Source organism: Vigna unguiculata, chromosome 5 (assembly GCF_004118075.2).
Source record: "Vigna unguiculata cultivar IT97K-499-35 chromosome 5, ASM411807v1, whole genome shotgun sequence".
In the NCBI taxonomy this organism is placed as follows: Eukaryota; Viridiplantae; Streptophyta; class Magnoliopsida; order Fabales; family Fabaceae; genus Vigna; species Vigna unguiculata.
In genome coordinates this window covers 33,030,863-33,052,864 of record NC_040283.1, presented here as the reverse complement: position 1 = coordinate 33,052,864, position 22,002 = coordinate 33,030,863, and the positions used below count along the sequence as shown (strand labels likewise).

The 22,002-nt window shown below is 30.5% G+C and overlaps 1 protein-coding gene across 1 annotated transcript; it reads left to right on the top strand.

Moving 5' to 3' along the window:
* The first annotated feature begins 14,833 nt into the window (after positions 1-14,833).
* LOC114183483 (protein SRG1-like) lies at positions 14,834-18,902 on the top strand. The gene is made up of 4 exons (XM_028070512.1): positions 14,834-15,255; positions 15,584-15,831; positions 16,050-16,374; positions 18,543-18,902. Exons 1-4 carry the CDS (start codon positions 14,995-14,997, stop codon positions 18,783-18,785), a joined length of 1,077 nt encoding a protein of 358 aa, XP_027926313.1. The 5' UTR covers positions 14,834-14,994; the 3' UTR covers positions 18,786-18,902.
* The last annotated feature ends 3,100 nt before the right edge of the window (positions 18,903-22,002 follow it).

The window sequence follows — 22,002 nt, the reverse complement described above, 5'->3', positions numbered from 1 at the left end:
TGTGATTATAATTGATTATAAATAATGTTAATAATCAAATGTAATGTATAATTGATTAATTAATATTCTTAATACTATCGACACAAACACATTACTAAAATTTGTTTCAATTTTGAGAATCACTTATTCAAGAAGCATTATTAGAATAGGCAGAAAATTACTTATTTAATTAGGAAATTTATTAAAAATATTTTATTTAAAAAATAATAAATCGGTTCAATATATCACAATTCAATCCATAATACAAGGTAAGATAAAATGTGTAATATATATATATATATATATATATATATATATATATATATATATATATATATATAGATATAGATATCCGTGAATAATTGATTGTTATGTGTATTTAATCGATTATTTAATTACTAATAAGATGGATAAGGGCATAATATCTTAGTCGCAAATGCGTTTATCCGTTAATAATTATTAATTAGTTTTATTTGATTTTCTTTTTAAATTTAAGTGATTAAAATAAAATTATTAATAAAAAACATATTAACCATGAAAGAATTTCATTATTTAATATTTGACTTTATATATATATATATATATATATATATATATATATATTATTTAGATATATGATAGTGAAGTTATTTTGTAAAATATTAATTTTTTTAAATTTATGTTTTGGTACAATCATTTAAGTTCATTTTTCAGAAAAATTAAATTATTTATATTAATATTTTATTGAGTAATTTGATTTAAATTTTACTTAAAAATTAATTTTTATCTAAGTTTATATTTTTAAGACTGATTTTTAAAAAATTTTACTTAAAATTAAAAGAAATTAAAATATTTGTAGCTATCTGAGAATATGTAGATACGTAAATATTTTTTTATGAATACTTGGTGAGCTACAAGATAATTTTAGGATTAAAAAGATGAGTTTCCAGTTTTTTTTTTTAATAAAATAAAGTAACACTATACAATTTTATGGAATTAAAAGTTTTAAATAATATTGTATGATTTTCATCTAATAATTTGCTTAGTGATTGAAAAGAATGACACAATAAAATCACACATCATAGTATAAAAGTTCAAATCACTCTTATATTTTTAATTGTAGATCCTCAAAGAACAAATTAACTTGAATAAGAAACACTTAAAAAATAAAAGTATTGAATTATATTCTGTGAATCAAAAGTATGTAGATATGCATTAACGTGTCTCTCTTTACCGTGCATATGAATGTGTTGTATTTTTTTCGTTTTATATTTTGTAATTTTTTAAAATATATTTTGTTTTTATTATATATAAATCAATGATGTGAATGATGATTATTATTATTGGTTTAATTATATATAATGATAACTTTATAATTTAAATATATTACTGATTTAATTAACTATAATAATTTGTAATAATAATATTAATATTAGTATTAATAATAATATTATTATTATATTAAAATTAAATATGTACGAGTTATTGTTAAAGTAAAATGTAAGCATATTGTGTAATATGGTCCCGTATAAATTAAATACAACATAAAATTAATGTTAAAATTTTTGAATAGAAATACATGTAGATATAAACACTTGTATGTTATATTAAAATGAAATAAATGTGTAAGGGTGATTATTAATGTAAAATGTAGGCATATGGTGTTATATGTTCTCGTACAAAATATATAAAACATAAAATTGATGTTAAAATTTTTAAATATAAACATATGTAGATATAAATATAAACATGTATATTATATTAAAATAAAATGTCTATCCATGAGTCGGTATTCAAGTAAAATATAGATATATTGTGTAATATGGTCCTGTATAAATTAAATATAACATGAAATTGATGTTAAAATTTTTAAATAGACACACACATGTACATGTAAACACTTAATGTTAAAATAAACTGAAATGCGTATACATGGGTCGTTATTAAAGTAAAATGTAGGCATATGGTGTAATATGGTTCCGCACAAAATATATATAACATGAAATTGATATTAAAATTATTAAATACAAACACACACACACACACACACACATATATATATATATATATATATATATATATATATATATATACACATATATATAGTTAGGGAATAACAACATCACTCATTCCCTGCCTTTCACATGCTTAGAACTATTTAATTCACTGTCGGGCCCACACAAAATCAGCTAGCTTGGAATTATTTATTTTCATCCTGGTGCTACATCTCATTCCTCCTAATGTTGCCACGTTTTCACCTTATTAAAGCCTCATTTTGTCCTCCTTTAGTGCCTCTCGTTGCCACATTTGTTACATTACCTTCCCCTTTAAGATAAACCTTGTCCTCAAAGTTAAATTCTTGAAAAGCCAACCGAATTATAGAAACCTAACCTCTTCATAGTTAATTAAATCTGCAAGCCTACTTCCCTTACTTCCTATTCCTACTAAGTCCAATTCTAATGGCCCAAAACCTGGAATTGTAAAAAAAAATATCACTAGCTGAGATACAAAGAGAAAGGTCTCTATTACACTTGTGATGAGAAGTTCACGTCTTTTTATAGGTTTTCTACCATGACTTATTTACTATTACAAATGGATGATGATATTGATGAGTGCACACTAGATTCTCCTATTGTGAATGAAGAAGCATCGGGACTTTGCTATTAGACTACCATCTCTTTTACAATGCACTTAAGGGTTCCTCGGGTCTCGGAGCTATAAGGTTCCATGGTACAATTAATGGCGTGACAATACATATCTTACTTGATAGTGGTAGTTCCAATAACTTTTTACATCCTCGCATTGCTAATTTTTGGAAACTACCAATTGAACCGGCTCCAAATTTTCAAGTCTTAGTTGGGAATGGGCATTTGTTAGTTATTGAAGGTTTGGTGAAGCAGCTAGAGGTAATGACTCAAGGCCACTACCTCCACTTACTAGTATATCTGCTTCCGATTGCGGGTGCTGATTTGGTTTTGGGCACCACATGGCTTGCCACTATGGGTCCACATATATTAGATTATAGCAAACTTACTTTGAAATATTACAAGGATAACCAATACGTGACATTACATGGTGAAAGGCCCCAATTACCGAGGCCGGCTCAATTTCACCATTTGAAGAGAATGAATAATACTCATGCTATAGCTGAAGTTTTTGAAATTACCTCAAAACATGGCACCTGAATTGGTGTTACTACTGAATAACTATCGAAGTATCTTTAATGTTCCAACTACTTTACCTCCTTCTAGAACTCATAATCATGCCATTCCACTGCTCAAGGATGCGCCTCCCGTGAAGGTCAAGCCTTACCAATATCCACATAGTAAAAAATAGCAGATTGAAACAATGGTCCAAGAAATGCTTGCTTCTGGAATTATCATGCCTAGCACGAGTCCATTTTCTTCACCCATTATCTTGGTTATGAAAAAGGATGGAACATGGATATTCTGTACTGATTATAAAGCCCTGAACGCCATCACTATCAAGGACAACTTTCCAATTCCCATTGTAATGAACTCATTGATGAGTTATATGGCTTTGATATATTTCCAAACATGACTTGAGATCCAACTATCATCAAAACTTGGTTGTCGATGGGGACATACAGAAAACGACTTTTCGCACTTACCAAGGTCATTATGAATGGTTGGTAATGCCATTTGGGCTTTCTGATGCCCTTGCCACCTTTCAAAGCCTCATGAATAATGTTTTCAAAGATTACCTTAGAAAATTTGTTTTGGTCTTTTTTGATGACATATTGGTCTATATTCATACTTGGACAGAACACCTATCACATTTGGAGCTTGTTCTTCAATTGCTACAACAACATCAATTATATGCCAAATTATCCAAATTTTTATTTGGATTATAGCAAGTGGATTACCTCGGACATACAATTTCCGGGCAAGGAGTAACAATGGATAGCGATAAGGTACAAGCGATGTTACAATGGCCAATTCCAGTTACTATAAAACAGTTGAGAAGATTCCTTGGACTAACTAGATATTATAGGAAGTTTATCAAATCTTATGCCATGATAGTTACACCCCTGACTGAGCTCCTTAAGAAAGATAACTTTATATGGGGAGTTAAAGTCGATAAAGCTTTCAACATGGTCAAACGAGCCATCACACAAGCTCTAGTTTTAGCATTACTAGATTTTTCACAACCATTCAACCTAGAAAATGATGTTTCAGGGATTGCTATCGGTGCTGTCTTGAGCCAAATGAACCATTCTATTGCGTATTTTTCAAAAAGGTTGAGTGCACAAATGCAAAATCAGTCCGCATATGCAAAGGAATTTTTGCTATTACCGAAGCTATGACTAAATTCTGACACTATTTGATTGGTCATAAGTTTATCATTCGGACATACCAAAATAGCCTAAGATCACCTGCTGATCAAGCTGTTCACGTTGGCCGACGAGTTTGGTAGTCTTGGGACATTACGAACTATGGTTCGTATCGGGAACTCCACCTAGGGTTACAAAGTGTAGTCCGTAGCAGGTTTCCCACACGTGTTCTACAAGTTGTGGCTTGTAAGTGTGGCAGCAAGGGCATCTTGAGGTATTCATCTAAAGAGGTAGAACATGGATAACATGGTGGTGGTCATGTCGTGTGGAATCAAAGGATAGAGTTCCTTTGATGTGTGTGTGCCTATAGTTGAATTATGTTATTATATGTGTTACTTGTTAGCTCACCTTATCTGCTTGTGTTTGGTGATGATCATGTAATCCGTTACACGTAGCAGATGATTTACAGGTGGTTCGGGTGAGGCATAATATCAAAGAGCGACAAGCTGGGAAAAGCTTTTACAGAGTTTTATTATCACATGGATTTTTTTTTATGATTTTGTAAACAATGTTTTACTAGACATTGAGTTTTGTAATAGTTATTGAACTTTACAAATTTTGAGCAATGGTGATGTAATAAATGGTTTTAATTTTTCGCATTTTGGGAAAAGACAGTATAATAAATGAGATTTATTTATATTTTTTCTATTTTATTTATTAAAATTAGTAATATTTGACCGTCATGTTACATTTTGTATCAAAGCAATGATTTTCAAAAGAAGAAGAACATTTGTGGAAGAAAAGAATAGTAATTAAGAAGAAGAAGAATGAGGAAGAGAAAGAGGAGGTTTGTGGAAGAAAAATAATTAAAATAGTTTTTCTTGGAGAATAAGAAGAGTAATTGTGTGTCAGCCATGTTAATAAGAAAAGCTTCAAATAAATGGAAAAGATGGAAAAACCATCCATTTGGGACATATGTCAATGAATTGGAATGGTCAATTGAGTAACTTCATTATACTAACATTTTCTTAGATACATATGTAGAAAGTTGAATGAAGGATGGTCATAAAATCCAAATTTTGAGATTCAATCCATAATAATCCAAATCGATATTATTTTAAGTCTCGATTTGACACACTAATTTTTTTTTAATTTTTTTTTTACTTTTTAAAAAAACCAAATTAGACCAATCTCGTGGAGATGGTCTATTCAAAAGATTCGGAGACCATTACCATGTAAAAGGGTTCCGATCCGAAATTTTTCTTTTTTTGACTTTTTGAGAAAAGACTAGATCAATCCCGAGGAGAGGGTGTATATCCAAAAGATTCAGTGACCAATACTATGTAGAGGGTCACGATCTAACAAAATCACTTTGTTTTATTATTTTCTTTTCCAACTTTTTGAAAAAACATATTAGACCAATCTCGAGGAGAAGGTCTATATTGAAAGGAACTAAATCAATGACCATTGCCTCGTAAAGGGCCTTGATGTAAAGAAATCGATGACCATTGCATCGCATAGGACCTTGATGTGACAAATAAATCAATGACCATTGCCGCGCAGAGGGCCTTGATGTAAAGAAATCAATGACCAGTGCCTCACAGAGGGTCTTGATGTAAAGAAATTGATGACCATTGCATGTTAGAGGGCCTCGATGTGACAAAGAAATCAATGACCATTGTCGCACAGAGGGCCTTGATGTAAATAAATCAATGACCAATGCCTCGCAAAGGGACTTGATGTAAAGAAATCAATGACCAGTGCCTTACAAAGGGTCTTGATGTAAAGAAATCGATGACCATTGTCTCGCACAGGGCCTCGGTGATGAGAAAATCCATGACCATTGCTTCACAAAGGGTCTTGATGTAAATAGAAGGAAATCAATGACCATTGCCTCACAGAGGGTCTTGATGTAAACATAAGGAAATCAATGACCATTGCCTCACAGAGGGTCTTGATGTAAACATAAGGAAATCAATGACCATTGCCTCGTAGAGGGTCTTGATGTAACATAAGGAAATCAATGACCATTGTCTTACAGAGGGTCTTGATGCAAACATAAGGAAATCAATGACCATTGTCTTATAGAGGGTCATGATGTAAACATAAGAGAATCAATGATCATTACCTCGTAGAGAGTCCTGATGTATAAAAGGAGAACTTGAATTTTTTTGTTGAAGTGTCGACAAACACCACGTGAATGCTTAACATTTGTGAGACTTACACAAAAAAATGTCATTGCTGACTATTTTTTCAAATTTCTTTATTTTGTTTTGGAAATGATATCCAATGATTTTGTGGAGTATGATGGACGACATGATTTGATGATACATGACATGTTATGATTTTATTTTTGAAACTATATGATATGCTTACATGGATGCATGGATGCATGAGTGGAATTTGCTTTTTTTACTTTATTTTTAATTTGAGAGCAAGGAAAACAAGGCTTAGAGGCTAGAAAAAAAACTAGACTTGAGGCCAGACAAAAATGGAGTTTGGGGGCTAGTTGGGAAACTGAGCTTGGGGACTAGTATGGAAACTAGGCTTAGGAGCCAATGTGGAAACTGGGCTTTGAAGGCTAGTTTGAAAACTAGGCTTGGGGACTAGGGTGAAAACTGGGCTTGGGGATTAGGGTGAAAACTGGGCTTGAAGACTATTGTGGAAACTGGACTTGAGGGGTTAGATAAAAATGGGCTTAGGGTGGCCAGATAAACTAGGCTTGGAGGTTAGACAAAGCTAGGCTCGGGAGCTAGACAAAGCTAGGCTTGAGGGATAGACAAAGATAGGCTTGGGGTGGCTAGATAAAACTAGGCTTGTGGGCTAGACAAAGCTAGGCTTAGGGGCTAGACAAAGCTAGGCTTGAGGTGGTCATATATAACTGGGCTTGAAAGCTAGACAAAGCTAGGTTTAGGAGTTAGTACGAAGCTGGGCTTGGGTGTGGACTCTCAAGAAGTTTGAGTTGACCATGTAGTTGCTTATTTCTAAAGTTGATGTACTCAATGCATGTATGAATGACTTGTTATGATGCATGGAATGTATGAATTTTTCTTTTGCATTTTTTTGAAGACAAATTCGAATTAATTTTCATTTCATTGTTATTTCGAATTCATGGAATCATTCTACTTTGAATTTTTTTTCCTTACTTTTCCAAATCATTTCTTTGGTCTAATTAGTTTATTAACAAACACTTTTTCTTAATCATTTCTTTTGAAACACTATTTGAATGACATCCATGAAATTGTCAAGGGTTTAGAAAGGCTTGGATGAGGTGATGAAGATTAACTAGGTAGTTGCCCCAATTTGAATTGGTCTCAAGCACAAAATGCGTTTGAGCTTTCCCTAGTTATTGATGGTATGAAGGAAATGATGGGGACTTTAAAAATTTGCCCCTAGTGTGAGAGCCTAGGGTGGTCTTAGGGTGCAAAAACGTGTTTGGCTTTTTCCTATTGAGTAGACTGAAAAATGATGAGGTCTTTAGAAGTTGCCCTTAAACTGATCACAATCTTTGATGTAAATAAATGTCCCAATTCATATTGAATGATGAGAATACATTAATTACAAACAAAGTGACTACCCCAGTTTGGGTGTGAGATTTATAAAGATGGACTATGTTAAGGTTGGTCAAGGTTTAGGATTAGAGTGGAGGATACCGTATAAGCAAAAATGGAATTTCATGAAGAATGAATTGAAAGGGGACAACCCAAATTTAACTTATTTGTTTGATTGCCCATGCTAATTTTGAAGCTTTGAAAACATGTCAACCAAACATAAACTGCCCCAATGTTTAAAAGAAAATCTCTAAACACACTTTTTCAATTCTTTTTTTTTATAATTTTTTTAGAACAAACCTGTTAGCAAATAACATTTTTTCTTTAAATTAAAACCTTCGTAATATAACAATCAATCTTTGATCTATGTGGACTTTATTAGGCTTGTATCGTGGCCAAGGCTAGGGGTATGGAAGTAAATGGTAGTAAAGGCCTAAATAAGTGATGTGAGGGTTGTTTCAAACAAGGATCTTTGAATAATGTTTCATTCAGAATTTGTTTGACTTCTTCTTGTTCAACTTTTGCTTCTCTTTTTCTTTTCTTTTCTTGATATAACCATTTTTTTTCTCTTTTTTTATATTTTTGTATTGGTGAATTGTCATTCGGATGAAACAAATGCAAACATTATGTCAACCCCTAGTGTGAGGGTCACCCTTGTTTAGGGTAATTTGAAAGAAATTTTTTGGAAGACTCAAATTGGGTAGCAAAGGATAATTACTTTTATTTTTTTTTTTTGATAAAGAAACATCACACACATCATTTCAAATTATGGTTATTTTTCTCAACAAAAACTTTAATTCAAAGGAAAATAATTTAGTTCATGTAACAAGATGTCCCTTTTTTTCTTTTTTTTTTCACTTTTTTTTGTCTTATTTTTTGCCTAGCGAACTTTTCTTCCTTTTTTGTTTTTTTTTTGTGTTCAGAGAGTTTTTTGAAATCATTTTAAGGTATGTGTCCCCTTTATGATGATCCTCCATGAAAATGAAAACAAGGTTTATAGTGGAAGAGAGATGGATAGGGAAATAGATTTGAGCAATTTCATGCATGCAAGATTAGATGGGTACTTCAAAAGAAATGATAGCAAAAGAATTTTATTTCTTTATTCAATCTATTGATTTGACCAAAGAATGTTTTATTATTTTATCATTTTTCATAAGAAAGATTTCAAGAATTTAGTGATAAGCAAAATGGGAAACAAATTGAATTTATTGCAATGTAGAATTTTTTTTGTTTTTCTTAAATATGTATATGCATGCTATGTATTTGAAGCTCTTGATAGGGTACCGTGAATGACCACAAAATGAGAATGCAATGCATGATTGTGCCTCATTGGACATTTATTCATATGATATTGCCAATAAAATGTATGCTTATGCCTAAGGAGACATTTTCCCTCTTTTTTTATAATGTTGTGATTGTGATAAATTTATTATTATATACAAGGAAATGTGAGGGTAAATGACACAAATAGTCTCCCTTTTGTGCCTTAATTTAACATAGACTCGATAAAGTTATATGGAAAAGTATATGTGATCACAAGGATAGTTCCCTAATACCTAAAGATCAAGGTCACTAGAGCTATAGCCCATTTCATGGCATTTCCCACGACAATTGGTAAACAACAAGAAGTGGGAGTACCAATGAAGAAAACAAACTCTAACTGGGGTTCTCACGATGACCACTTCGTAAGTACATCCACTGTGACACTGCTACACAATCCCCTCTAATTCTAAACAACTCAGATCCAAGTAAAGGGTCCCACTCATGTAATGAACAAAATGTGTGTGTGAAGGGAGAATACAATGTATACCCAAACTCAAACCACCTAACAATTCCAAATACCAAAATAAAGAAGAATATACACATACAATTATTCTAAATATAAAGAGATAAAAATACAGATACCTAAAAAGAAAAAAAGTGAGAAAGAAAAAATATGAAGAAAAACCATATAAATTTTGCACATCCAAATAAATAGTCTGACTCTCTAGCTTCCCAATGGAGTTTCCATCTGTTGCAACCGAAATTGCGACGGGACAGAGAACCAAAAATAAAATTTGTAAAAAAAAAACAGAGTTTGGAGTCGCCACCATAGTTTATTTTAGAAAACAAAGGAAAAACCAAAAAAATATAAAACAAGGTATGTGAAAAACTAAATTTTGGGTCCGAGAGTCGGTTACACATGGGGAAGGTATTAGCACCCCACAATGTCCGTCTAATGACGGTACCTTTAATTAAATGTCAAAAGGTTATTTGGTTTTTCAAAATATTTATTTTTCCCAAAAATAATAATAAATAAATTTACAAAAAAATATTTTTTAGCTTTTTTGGGCCCGACAATGATTAAATCTCGCTCCTACGTATCTCCATTTACAAGTTTTTAGTTTTTAGCTTTTTTTACCTTTTATGTTTTTCATTTTTTTTGATCATTTACAAATTTTTAATATTTTTTAAAGTTATTTAAAAGTGGATGTGGATGTCGTGAGCAACAAGATAAATATCAAAAAGTAAATAAAGAAAGCTATTTTTTTTATTTTTAGATAATCTATATATATGTTTATGAAAAAAACAAAAGTTAAATTGGATGTCATGCGACGCGTGCAGCTGGGCCGACACTAAAGAAAGGGGAAACATATTTTTTTTATGATTAAAAAAATGAAAATTGGAAAAATTAAATCAAAAGATGAAAGAACTGAGAGTGACGTACCTTTACAAATTTTCAATATCTCCTCACCTTTTCTGCTTTATTTTTTCTTGCTCCCTTTTCTAATATTTTTGTGTTAGTTTTTCCAATAGAGATAAAAATGAGAGGTGTCTATATGGGTGGTAATGAGAGAAAGTGAGAGTGTAGAGAATGTTTTCTTCTCTTTTTTTCTACCTCCTTCAATATGTTTTTTTAAAGAGAGATAAAAAAGGAGGTGTGTGTGGGAGTGGTGATGGAAAAAAATTAGAGAAGTATAGAGAATATCTCTTTTTCTTTTTCTTTTTTTTTTCCGATTCGTAGAGTGCGTATTTATACTCATACATTGCAATATCAATGCAATCTCAGCCTTAATTGTAATGAACAATATAAGGAAGGAATTGGTCATGATAGCAGCACATTATGAGGATAAAATCATAGCAAATTAGAGCACAAAATCAATCAAGATCAGTAATATTTATTCTAATCGTTAACAAATCAAAGCACATAAATCAATCCCAATTAGTAATATTGATTCTAATTATATGAAGAGATATTGTTTTTAATTATTGGAATCATATCACCAATTTCTCTATCAAAACAGAGGTAGAAGATATGTTGAGTTGTTGGGCTCATAAAGAGGAGTGCGATAGCAAAATAGGCTCTTCCTTTTTTTCCTTTTTATTTCTTTTTTTCATCTCTCTTTTTTTCTTTTGTTTTTTTTTTCTAAAATTTTAAGTTTGAAAATCTTTGAAGAAAATTTCGTTTCAATTTTTTTCCATTAACTAAAAAAAATTTATTTTTATTTTTTTGAAAATAAATTTATTCACCGGGAAGAAATTGGGTGTTCACACTAAGAGATGTATTATGTAAATGCAACAATTCAAGTGGAAATATTTATAATTTAACAAGCTGATTTTTAGAAACAGTTGATTAAATGTTGTAGATTTACCAAATTAATTCGTTTTAGGTTACCCAAGCTAGATTAATGCAGCTGATTACAGTATCTCACGCATTCATGATGTTTCCAATGAGTTTTTATGAGTGAATCAATCAGTTCAAGTCATGTGAGCTACATGCACATTGGAATTATAAACTACACATGCTTTTTGTTCAAACAAATCAGAAAAAGCAACACATAGTTGATGAAATAACTATTAGGAGCAGAAAGTACCTGACAAGAGATGCTTTCTTTGACTGTCAGCTTTGCAATTCAATTCGTTAGCAAATTTGCAATTTAAGTAAAATCAACAGGTTGAATTTATAATTCAGTCGATTAAAATAGCATTAAAGTATAAGAGATTAAAAACATAATCTGGTTAAGTGAAATTAACAGACTGATTTCGACAATCAATCGTTCGAAACTCATGAAATTGAACTTTATTTTTCCAGATTCAGTTTTAATGAAATTAACATATTGAATTGTGGAAACAACAATTTAAACTTCATAACAGATCAAATTTTATGCATACAATTGCAACTTAAGTGAAATCAACACACTGATTTATAGAATTAACAGACTGAAAGCTATGACAGATCAAAATTTTTGCAAACAGAGACAGATTTAAGTGAAATCAACAAACTAAAATGAAAAATCAACAAGCTAAATTTGACAATTTTCAATTTTTGAACACAATAGCTGATTTTAATGAAACCAATTCATGAATACATAAGATTAACATGCCAAAAACACATCAGACCACATTCTTCATGTCTAATATGCCTAATTAAGTTCTTAGCTTGTTAAATCTATCTCTAGCCAATGGTTTTGTAAACAAATCAGCCAATTAATTTTCAATTTTAACAAATTGAATTTCACAATCTCCATTTTGAACATGATCTCGAATGAAATGATATCTAATCTCTATATGTTTGGTTTTAGAATGTTGTATTGGATTCTTGGTTAAGTTGATGACACTAGTATTATCACAATACAAGGGTACCTTACTTAGCTTTACATCATAGTCCAAAAATTGATGCTTCAACCATATGATTGTGCATAACCATGTCCAACAACTATATATTTAGCTTCAGTAGTGGAGAGTGCCACTCAAGCTTTCTTTTTGCTATTCCATGAGATTAAACTTGAGCCAAGTAGATGGCAAGTGCTACTTGTGCTTTTTCTATCTAATTTGCACCCTGCATAGTCAAAATTTGAAAAACCACTAAGAGTTATGTTAGAATCATATGGATACCAACATTGGTTGTTCCTTTTAGGTACTTTAAAATCCTTTTTGCAACTTTTAGGTGTGACTCCTTTGGATTTCCTTGAAACCTAGCACATAAGCATACATCAAACTGGATATTTGGCCTACTTACTGTAAGATAGAGTAAAGACCCAATCAACCTTCTATATTTGGTTGAATCCACTGGTTGGCCAACCTCATTTGCATCCATAAGGCAAGTTGTTGCAATTGGACTAGCAACTTCCTTGCAATCCTCCATTTTGAAATCTTTCAACAAGTTAAAGTCAAAACAATATTTGGCCTAAAAATGTTCCATGCTTGAGTTGCTTGACTTGCAGCCCTAGAAAGTAGGTAAGCTCACCCATCATGGACATCTCAAAATTCTCCCTGCATAGCAGCAACAAACTCTTCACACAATGTGTTGTTATTTGAACCAAAGATGATATCATCAACTTACACTTGAACAAGTATAACATCACTTTCATGTTTTCTAATGAAGAGTGTTTTATCCACTGCACCTCTAGCATAACCTTTTGATAAAATAAAATTACTTAACCTTTTGTTTCAAACCATATAAGGCCTTTTTCAATTTGAAGACATGGTTAGGATAAAGATGATCAAAATATTTTTGTGAATTAAAGTTTAATGGGTACGAATATCCACGGATATGGATACTATAATACCCGTACCTGCCCCGTTAATATGCGGGTATCAAAAATACCTATACCCACGAACAACGGATATCCATTTTTATTATTATTTCTTACTTATTGTAGATTTTATTCACAAATACTCACGAGTACGAATTTTTTTATATCTAACTCTTGATGAAAGGGAAAAAACATGTTACTAGGTTCTGACACAGCACTTACCAAATATCCATATGCACACAAAAAGAACTTAAAACGAAATTGGGCTATAAAAAGAAATGGTATAGTGTGATAACATACACATCCTTTAATAAATCGGTGTTGGGATTGTCAATTTAAGGACACTGTTCATTTAAGCATAAGTTAGTGAATAGTACAGGAAAGTCTGGGTAGCTAGGTTGTAGACTGCACCGAAAAAGTATATTACACTCGAAGCATGTATGGGTTTGTCAAAGTTCAATGCAGAGTTATTCTATAGACAAATACAAGCGGTGCAAGAACAAGGTTATAATAAAATTTGTTAAACAAAGATAGAAGACAATTATCTTTCTGTGTAAATATTAATATATAAGGATTTTTAAAATAATAGTCATAATCTATTATAACAATAATAAATAAAAAAATATTATTTTAAACTATGTAGTACTTCTTTTTTCAATTTATCAACTGTTACTTCTTTTTTTCACATGAAATTATTTATAACTTGTAAAATTATATACAATATTTTAGTATCATCATTTTTGAATATCTGAGCAGATTATTTTTAATTTATTTATTTTATTAAAAGAATAAATCAAATAAAAAGTAATATACTGTCTTAACATTCCATAAATACTTAGCGAAAAAATTGTTTCCAAAATATAATTAATTTTAAAATAAAAAATAATATTAAATTATACCTTATTTAAATAATATATGATATACTTAATTATATTTTAAAACTCAAATTGAAGATGTAGAAAATTCCTCTAGCATTGGGTGGGGGCACCATACAAGTTGGCCTATGTTTCCTTGCGTGTATGACTTGCTCTCGAACACCAAATTGGGTACATGTTTTCCATGCTTCTGGAACCAAGCTTCATTATTTCAATCTTTATTGAATGTGTTTCCATTGAGACCCAATTACAAATTCCTAACCTAATTATAACAACAAAAAAAAACACGTTATGTAATGATTATAATTTGAAAAATGCCATTGAATATAAAAAATTTGGTGAAAGTATTTTATTTTCTAGTAACTAATACTATTCATAAAGATTATTTTCAACCATACACCTATCACAATGTTATTCATGTACACCAAAAGATAAATGTTTCACCAAAATTAACCTCCTAAAAGAACCAGTAATAAGAGAGAAAAGATTGAAAGAAAAATCAAGTGTCTAATAAATATAAACAAGATGAAAATGTATGTTTATCATTATAAATAAAAACAATTCCATTACTATTGAACAACATGACATTTTACCAAAAACAAAAATATACACAGTGATTGTGGAAATCCGAGCACGTTTGGTTCTTTTCTGTCAGAGAGTCTGCAATTATTAGATTCATATTTCCAAAATCATCGATTACCAAGTTTTAAACTTAAGACCCTATTCTTTTCCTAAATTCATATCTCTAACTTTCATCAACCCTTATAAAATTGGCAAGAAATAGGACACTGATTCAAGCCATGGCAGAGACCAAGAACCCATCAGGTACTTCACTTTTGGTACCATCAGTTCAAGAGTTGGCCAAACAAAATTTGGCTACTGTTCCACAAAGATACATTCAACCTCAACATCAACAACAAGTGGTGCATATTTCTCAACAACCTAATGTTGGTACCCTTGAGATTCCAGTTATTGACATGCACAGATTGCTTTCTCAAGAATCTGGAACTTCAGAATTGGATAAGCTTCACTTTGCTTGCAAGGAATGGGGATTCTTCCAGGTTTCTTCAATTTTCTCCCTTTTTTGTCTTCAATTTTGATATAACTGTAACATATTTCTGTTTGATTCTGGACTTTCTAGATATGTATTAGATATCACAAAAGGAGGCTTAAACTATAAGATAAAACTTGATAAAGGGTGTTGGAAAATTTTTTCTGTTTAATTGAAATCGAAAGCTTTAAAAAATAACAACAAACAGCATAGTTTACCAGTAAAACTCTAATTCTAATGACAGAAACACTGAGAAAAATGTTAATGGAGATGTACTGATAAATTAAACTTTTTGATTTATGAATTGATTTAGTTGTTAAATGCTAATATGCTTGTAGCTGATAAACCATGGAGTTAGCCCTTCCTTGGTGGAGAAAGTGAAGGTGGAGATTAAGGAGTTCTTCAACCTTCCAATGTCAGAGAAGAAAAGGTTTTGGCAGAGTCCAGAACATATGGAAGGTTTTGGACAAGCTTTTGTTGTGAGTGAATATCAAAAGCTTGATTGGGCTGACCTTTTCTTTATGACTGTTCTTCCAAAACAATTGAGAATGCCTCACTTATTTCCTCAACTCCCTCCTTCCTTCAGGTTCTCTTCCACCTACTTTATTTTGTGTGATTACATATTTAATATTTATTACCTCTATTTTAGTTTACGTAATTATTTCTAAATAATTATAAAAAATATATTACAATGAATTTGATCTTTTACCAAAATTTTGACTATTAAAAGGATCGATTTTCTGATCAAGATTTATTGAGCATAGATTTTTGAAGGGGTTTCATGCCAAGCTATCTGTGATGCAGGGAGAGTTTAGAAGTTTACTCAGAGGAACTTCAAAATCTAGCGAAGATGATTGTTGAAGAAATGGGAAAATCTCTGAAGATGGAAGAAAGAGAGATGAGAGAGTTATTTGAAAATGGGATGCAATCTATGAGGATGAACTATTATCCAGCATGTCCCGAAGCAGAAAAGGTTATTGGGCTGACACCTCATTCAGATGGGGTTGGGCTGACTATCCTTCTACAAGTGAGTGAAGTTGAAGGGTTGCAGGTAAGAAAAGATGGCATGTGGATTCTGGTCAAACCCTTACCTAATGCCTTCATTGTCAACATAGGTGACATGTTGGAGGTAATATATTCACTCTTATTGCTTTCATTTCTTAGATTTATTATATATACTCGTTTGATTACTAAGTTAGAAAGTCACTAAAATAACATAAATAATGATTGGTTTGGAAGGTTATTAAGTATTTGCTTAAGAAATAGCTACTGTTGATAAAAAGTTTAATGTCAGTAAACATCGAGGATAGCAGGTCAATAAACTCATATCTATGTTAGAGATGACAAAACGAGTTAGTTTAACAAGTTTTAATTCGTCCCGTCCTATCAAAAATGAGTTACGCTGGACTAATCCATCACTAAAAAATAGGTTAGAAATTATAATTTTTTTTATTTTTTTTTAAATTTTTTAAATATCTAGTAATTTTGTTTAAAATTTTTATTTATAAAATTTGTTTATATATATATATATATATATATATACTTATAAATAAATATTTAATCCTATAAATATTTTTTAAGTTTTTAATTGATCAATTAATATATTTAGTTGGATAAATTAAAATAATTATATATTTACATGTTAAATTATTCTATTATAACTAATAATTGAAACTTAATTTGTAAGTGTCAATGATTTAAATTATAATAGTATTGTATATTTATATTTATACAAAGATATAATATTAAAAAATAATTTTTTAAATAATTTTTAATTTTTAAAAATAAAAAATAAAAGAATAAAAATAAAATTGGGTCAGCCGAATAGGGGTGAACTGACCCACTTTTGACTTGTTATATTGACGGATTAGGTGGATCAGACAAAAATGGACTAGCGGATTAAAAACTCTAATTCAGTTCGTCCTTTTCTTAACAGGCTCATTGGTCGGTCCTAATAGGTCAGAATTGCTTTAATACCCCTAATTTGTGTTATTGATATTCACTTTTGAATATCAACTTTAAGTAATGTCTACTAAATCAATATTAATTCATTATTAATTTTTAAATTATTTTTTAATTAAGAAAATTCATTAATACATTTTGTTTATTTTATTTTTTTTAAATTTAGACTTTTGAATTAAGAATAATCTATTATATGTTATGGAGACACATATTCTTATCATATAAATAAAATTTTAATTAACTTAAATAATTAAATAAATATTACAAATATATTATAGTACAGTTGGCTTAATCAATGCTAATTTAAATACATAATAAAATAAATGAAATAGTTTGTGTTTATTTGATACTAATTTAAATAAATATAAATATTAAAAATAAATAATTATTATTATCATATAAATCAATTCTAACTTTAATTATTTTTAAATATTTTTTTTAATTTATTTCAACTAAATAATCATTAATTTGATATTAATCTTATTTAATTTTAATATTTATTTTGGTTATTATTGATGAAGTCAACGATAAAATATACTAATACACATAAATTTTCTTATTTAAAGAGAAACAAAAATAATTAGTATGAACTTAAAGTTGACTGAATTGGTTGTTTGACATCTATTATTTTAAAATTAACTTTAGACTTTTATATATTTTTTTAAAATAATCATTTATGTCACATTTCACTTCAATGAAAAATTTTAAATAATAATTAATTTTAATGACAAAAATAATTAATCATTATAATAATCAATCTAGATACCAATCTATAAACTAAAAGTTATTAACAATTAAAATAGTTTCAAAAAATTATAATTGGTCTCGAAATTATAATTAAAATAGTTTTGATTATCAATTGGTTTCTAAATTAGTTATTAATATTAACTATCAAGATTTTTTTGCTATTAAAGAAATTAACATCTAAATTGGACTCTAATTAAAAAATTTGTCTCTAAATTTGTCTTCAACTATATTTTGTTGTCACTAAAATTAGTCCATCATTTAAAAATTTTCTTATAGTGTCTAAATCGAATCTAATATATCGTCATATTTTTATTGACTAATTATTGACATTAGTGTTCAAAATCTAATTTGATGTTTTAATTGTTGGATTTGTTGAGTGTGATCTATATGTAGTATTGGTGAGAGATTTGGTAATATAGCATGATATTTTTTATTATCTAAAACATAGCATGATAATGTATTCTTTGTACAATAAAAGTGTGTATCAACATATTTTTGTGTAGATAATTTAGATTGAGTATGATTTCTGGTGTGATCAAAGATCTATGGTGGTTGATTTTGGATTTGGTTGCATATTTTACGTGACAGATTATAAGTAATGGAATATACAGAAGTGTTGAGCATCGTGCAGTAGTGAACTCTGCAAGAGAAAGAATTTCAATTGCCACATTCCACACTCCAAAACATGATGGTGTGTTAGCTCCTGCACCAAGCTTGATCACTGAAAAAACACCACCACGCTTCCAAAAAACTGAACTGAAGGAGTTTTTGGCCAACCTTTTTGCTCGTAAACTCGATGGAAAGTCTTACTTAGATACCTTGCGACTATAACATTACTTTTCTACAACTAAGAACAAACAAAAAATGGTGTAGCCTTCTTCAAGAAAATGAAGAAACCAATAAAATAATGACTTCAATATTTTGAGCATTTAATAGTTTTATTTTAAATTGGGTATTTGATAGATTAATTATTTTGGTGTCTTTATTACTTATATCAGTTTTACTATTCACATGTTTCTTAAAATGTTTTAAATGTCATCAAACTTGAGTTTGTAACATCTCAATTAATACCCTACATCTTTAGATGAAAGAGCACAAAAGCGGAAAAACAAAGACATATGATCAAAAACTAGAGCATAGTATTACAATATCTTAACCACTAAATATAATAAGCTTAAGACACGTTTACAAAATAATAAACTTTTAACAAATGACATAAACAGAGTTTTTCAAAAAGGTGCTAAACAATCGTAATATAGTCCTAGAACTACACAATTGTACCATCCTCTCCACTATAGGTAGCTCGACTCCTGCATCCTCATCTGCTCACACCAATAAAGATGTGCATTGCAAAGGAAGAACGCAAAACACAAAGCAGACCAATAACAAGAAGAAGGTAAGCTAATGTACACAAGAATTATCATATAGTATTAAAACACGTCACATAGAAAGAATCTCTTCTAGATTCAATCATCTGAATAAAATGCATTAATGTTGGACTACAAGGAATTTTTAGCACTTGTGATTGATATTCTCCACCCAGCTTAATCCTAAACAAGTCACTAAGACTTCTAATAATTCCTTAGACCGGGACCTCTTGCCACTCTCAATCCCTGGCTAGTCCATTCTCCTATGTGAGTTTGAATACTAGTAAAGTATCAAGATAACTTCCTTTCTTAGTCCCTACTTTAATGCACACCTTAAAGATTAAGCTTCACATGATTTTTCCCTTGAAAAGCCCATTCATCTTCACAAACCATAGCTTAACAAATTTCATATATTCATAGCATCAATACATAAACATCCACACACATATATACTTCAAACAAACCATTGTGACATTTAGAAAACAAATTTAAATTCACCAAGCCACCACCTAGCGCCCCTTTTTGTCGCCTTGTGCCACTTAAAAAGAGGAGTCCTAAGAAGAGTAGCGCCAAACACCTACTATGTGGCACCCAGCGAGCCTAGTGGTCACCTAGCGAGATGGAGCTCCCAAGATTTAAATTGATTTTTTGGTGCCCAATGCTACTAATTGGTGTGCAACGACACCAAGTCAATGAGCTCTCTGACTTTGGTGTCGCCCAACAAGAAGAACCCTCGCTCAGCAACAACCAACTAAGAAATGTCACTATCTTAGTGGTGCCCAACGCTATTAGTGGCGCCTAACGCTATTGGAAAATATTTACTTCCCCTTTTGAGTTTGATTAGTTTAATTTGACACTCCTTGAGCTAATTCTCATTGTTTAAACATTTCAATAAAAATTGTGTTTCTTGCTCAACCAATGTCAAGTAACCCAATTCACTCTCAAAGAGGCATTCATAAAACACATTGATCTCAAAACTATGCATACTACAAAATATCAAAACTCAAATCAATAACTCAAACATAAAGTTCAATTTATAACTTCATTGTGAAAACGTGCATTTCATCATTGTTGCTACCTAGTTGAGGGTGTATCTTTTCCAGCAAGTGCATTGGGTCAATTGTAGTACAACAAGGTCGTATCCACATGGATTTGGTAACTAAATTAGTAATCTATAATCTAACCCAAGTTTAGCAATGAAACAATAATCAAAGGTTTGGTTTGGTACTGTTAAAAATAAATTAAAACTAAGTTTGAGAGAGATGATGGTTTTTAAGGCGTTGGAATTGATCTTGGCCTCTTAACTCAATTGTGCTGCCCTTAATTATCTATAAATTATATTCTTTATTTTAGTGTTCTTGGAAGTACGCTTTACTTGTTGATCTAACCTCATGTCTAAGAGTTAGAACCTAAGGGTGTCAAACAAAAGATGTCCCTATCCAGGTGGAGGAACCCTTGCATTGTGAACAAGACTCTTTAAACCAACTAAATCTGCATATCCATGTGTGGTATATGACAAGCATTAGGAGACTTGATTGGATCTAAACACTAGATTAGATGTCTTAGCCAAGTCACCAAAGCAATAAATACAAATCAAGTAACTAACACATAAAATAAGAACACAACAAATATATAATAAGCAAGTGCAATATAGAAAGAGTTTAGATGTTACATTCAATCTCAACTAGGAAGAAGTTAGCTGTTCATGATGATGAATACAATAAGAACATGCAATAGCTTTCCTCCTTCCATAGCTTTACAAAGATAAACAATAAGATCTAACATTAACTAGGGAGTTTCTCTCTTTAAAATTCATTTACAAAATCAACATATGAATCTCAGAGACATGTCTTGTATTTATAGAAAATCAAGTGATGCTCTAGCTTCCATTCTTGAAGATTAGCCATGGATGATTCCTTCATGAGTGAATTTCCTTTCAAGCTTGGGCAACCACTTTGGTGATCAGCAATGGAGGTTTCCCTTTCAAGGAGGTTTTCTTTTGATGCTCAGCTTCAAGTCTGGAGCTTAAGGTTTCCTTGTAGTGAAATTTTCTTAAAATGTGACTCAACGTCAATATCGCTACTCAACCACAGGCTTCAATTTTAACTTTTCTTAGTTCATCTTTCTGGCTAAGTTGCAACTTTTGTGTCTTAGCATCAACTTCTCATTTTCCTTCATTTTACTAGAAAAAACAACATAAATATATTAAATTCCACTTTTTATGATTTAAACTCTCCTCATTTTGTATTTATATGCAATTAGGACAATTATAACGATTTTTGCATTGATTTAATGCAAGATAAGTGTCTGAATGATATGCAATTTAACTAATACAAGACACTTATCAACATGCCTCAACTTTAGCTCTTTGCTTGTCCCCAAGAAAAACTTAAACAATTCTACAGAATGGTTTCAAAAGAGTTGATCATGGTTGGTCTAGGAATTTATCATCCACACTTATGAAAATCTAAGAGAAATACAATCAAGTACTTGAATTGGAACCAATGAAATCAGTTAGACACAAATGTAGTGTAAGACCCGTGAAAATTAAATAATTAAATAAATAATTAATAAATAAATGCGGGTAGTGGGAGCTTTTAAAGTATTAATTATTGATTTATATGATGTTGAAAAGTATTAGCTTAAATGGTTGAGAGTACTTAGTTGTGTGAGAGGACTTA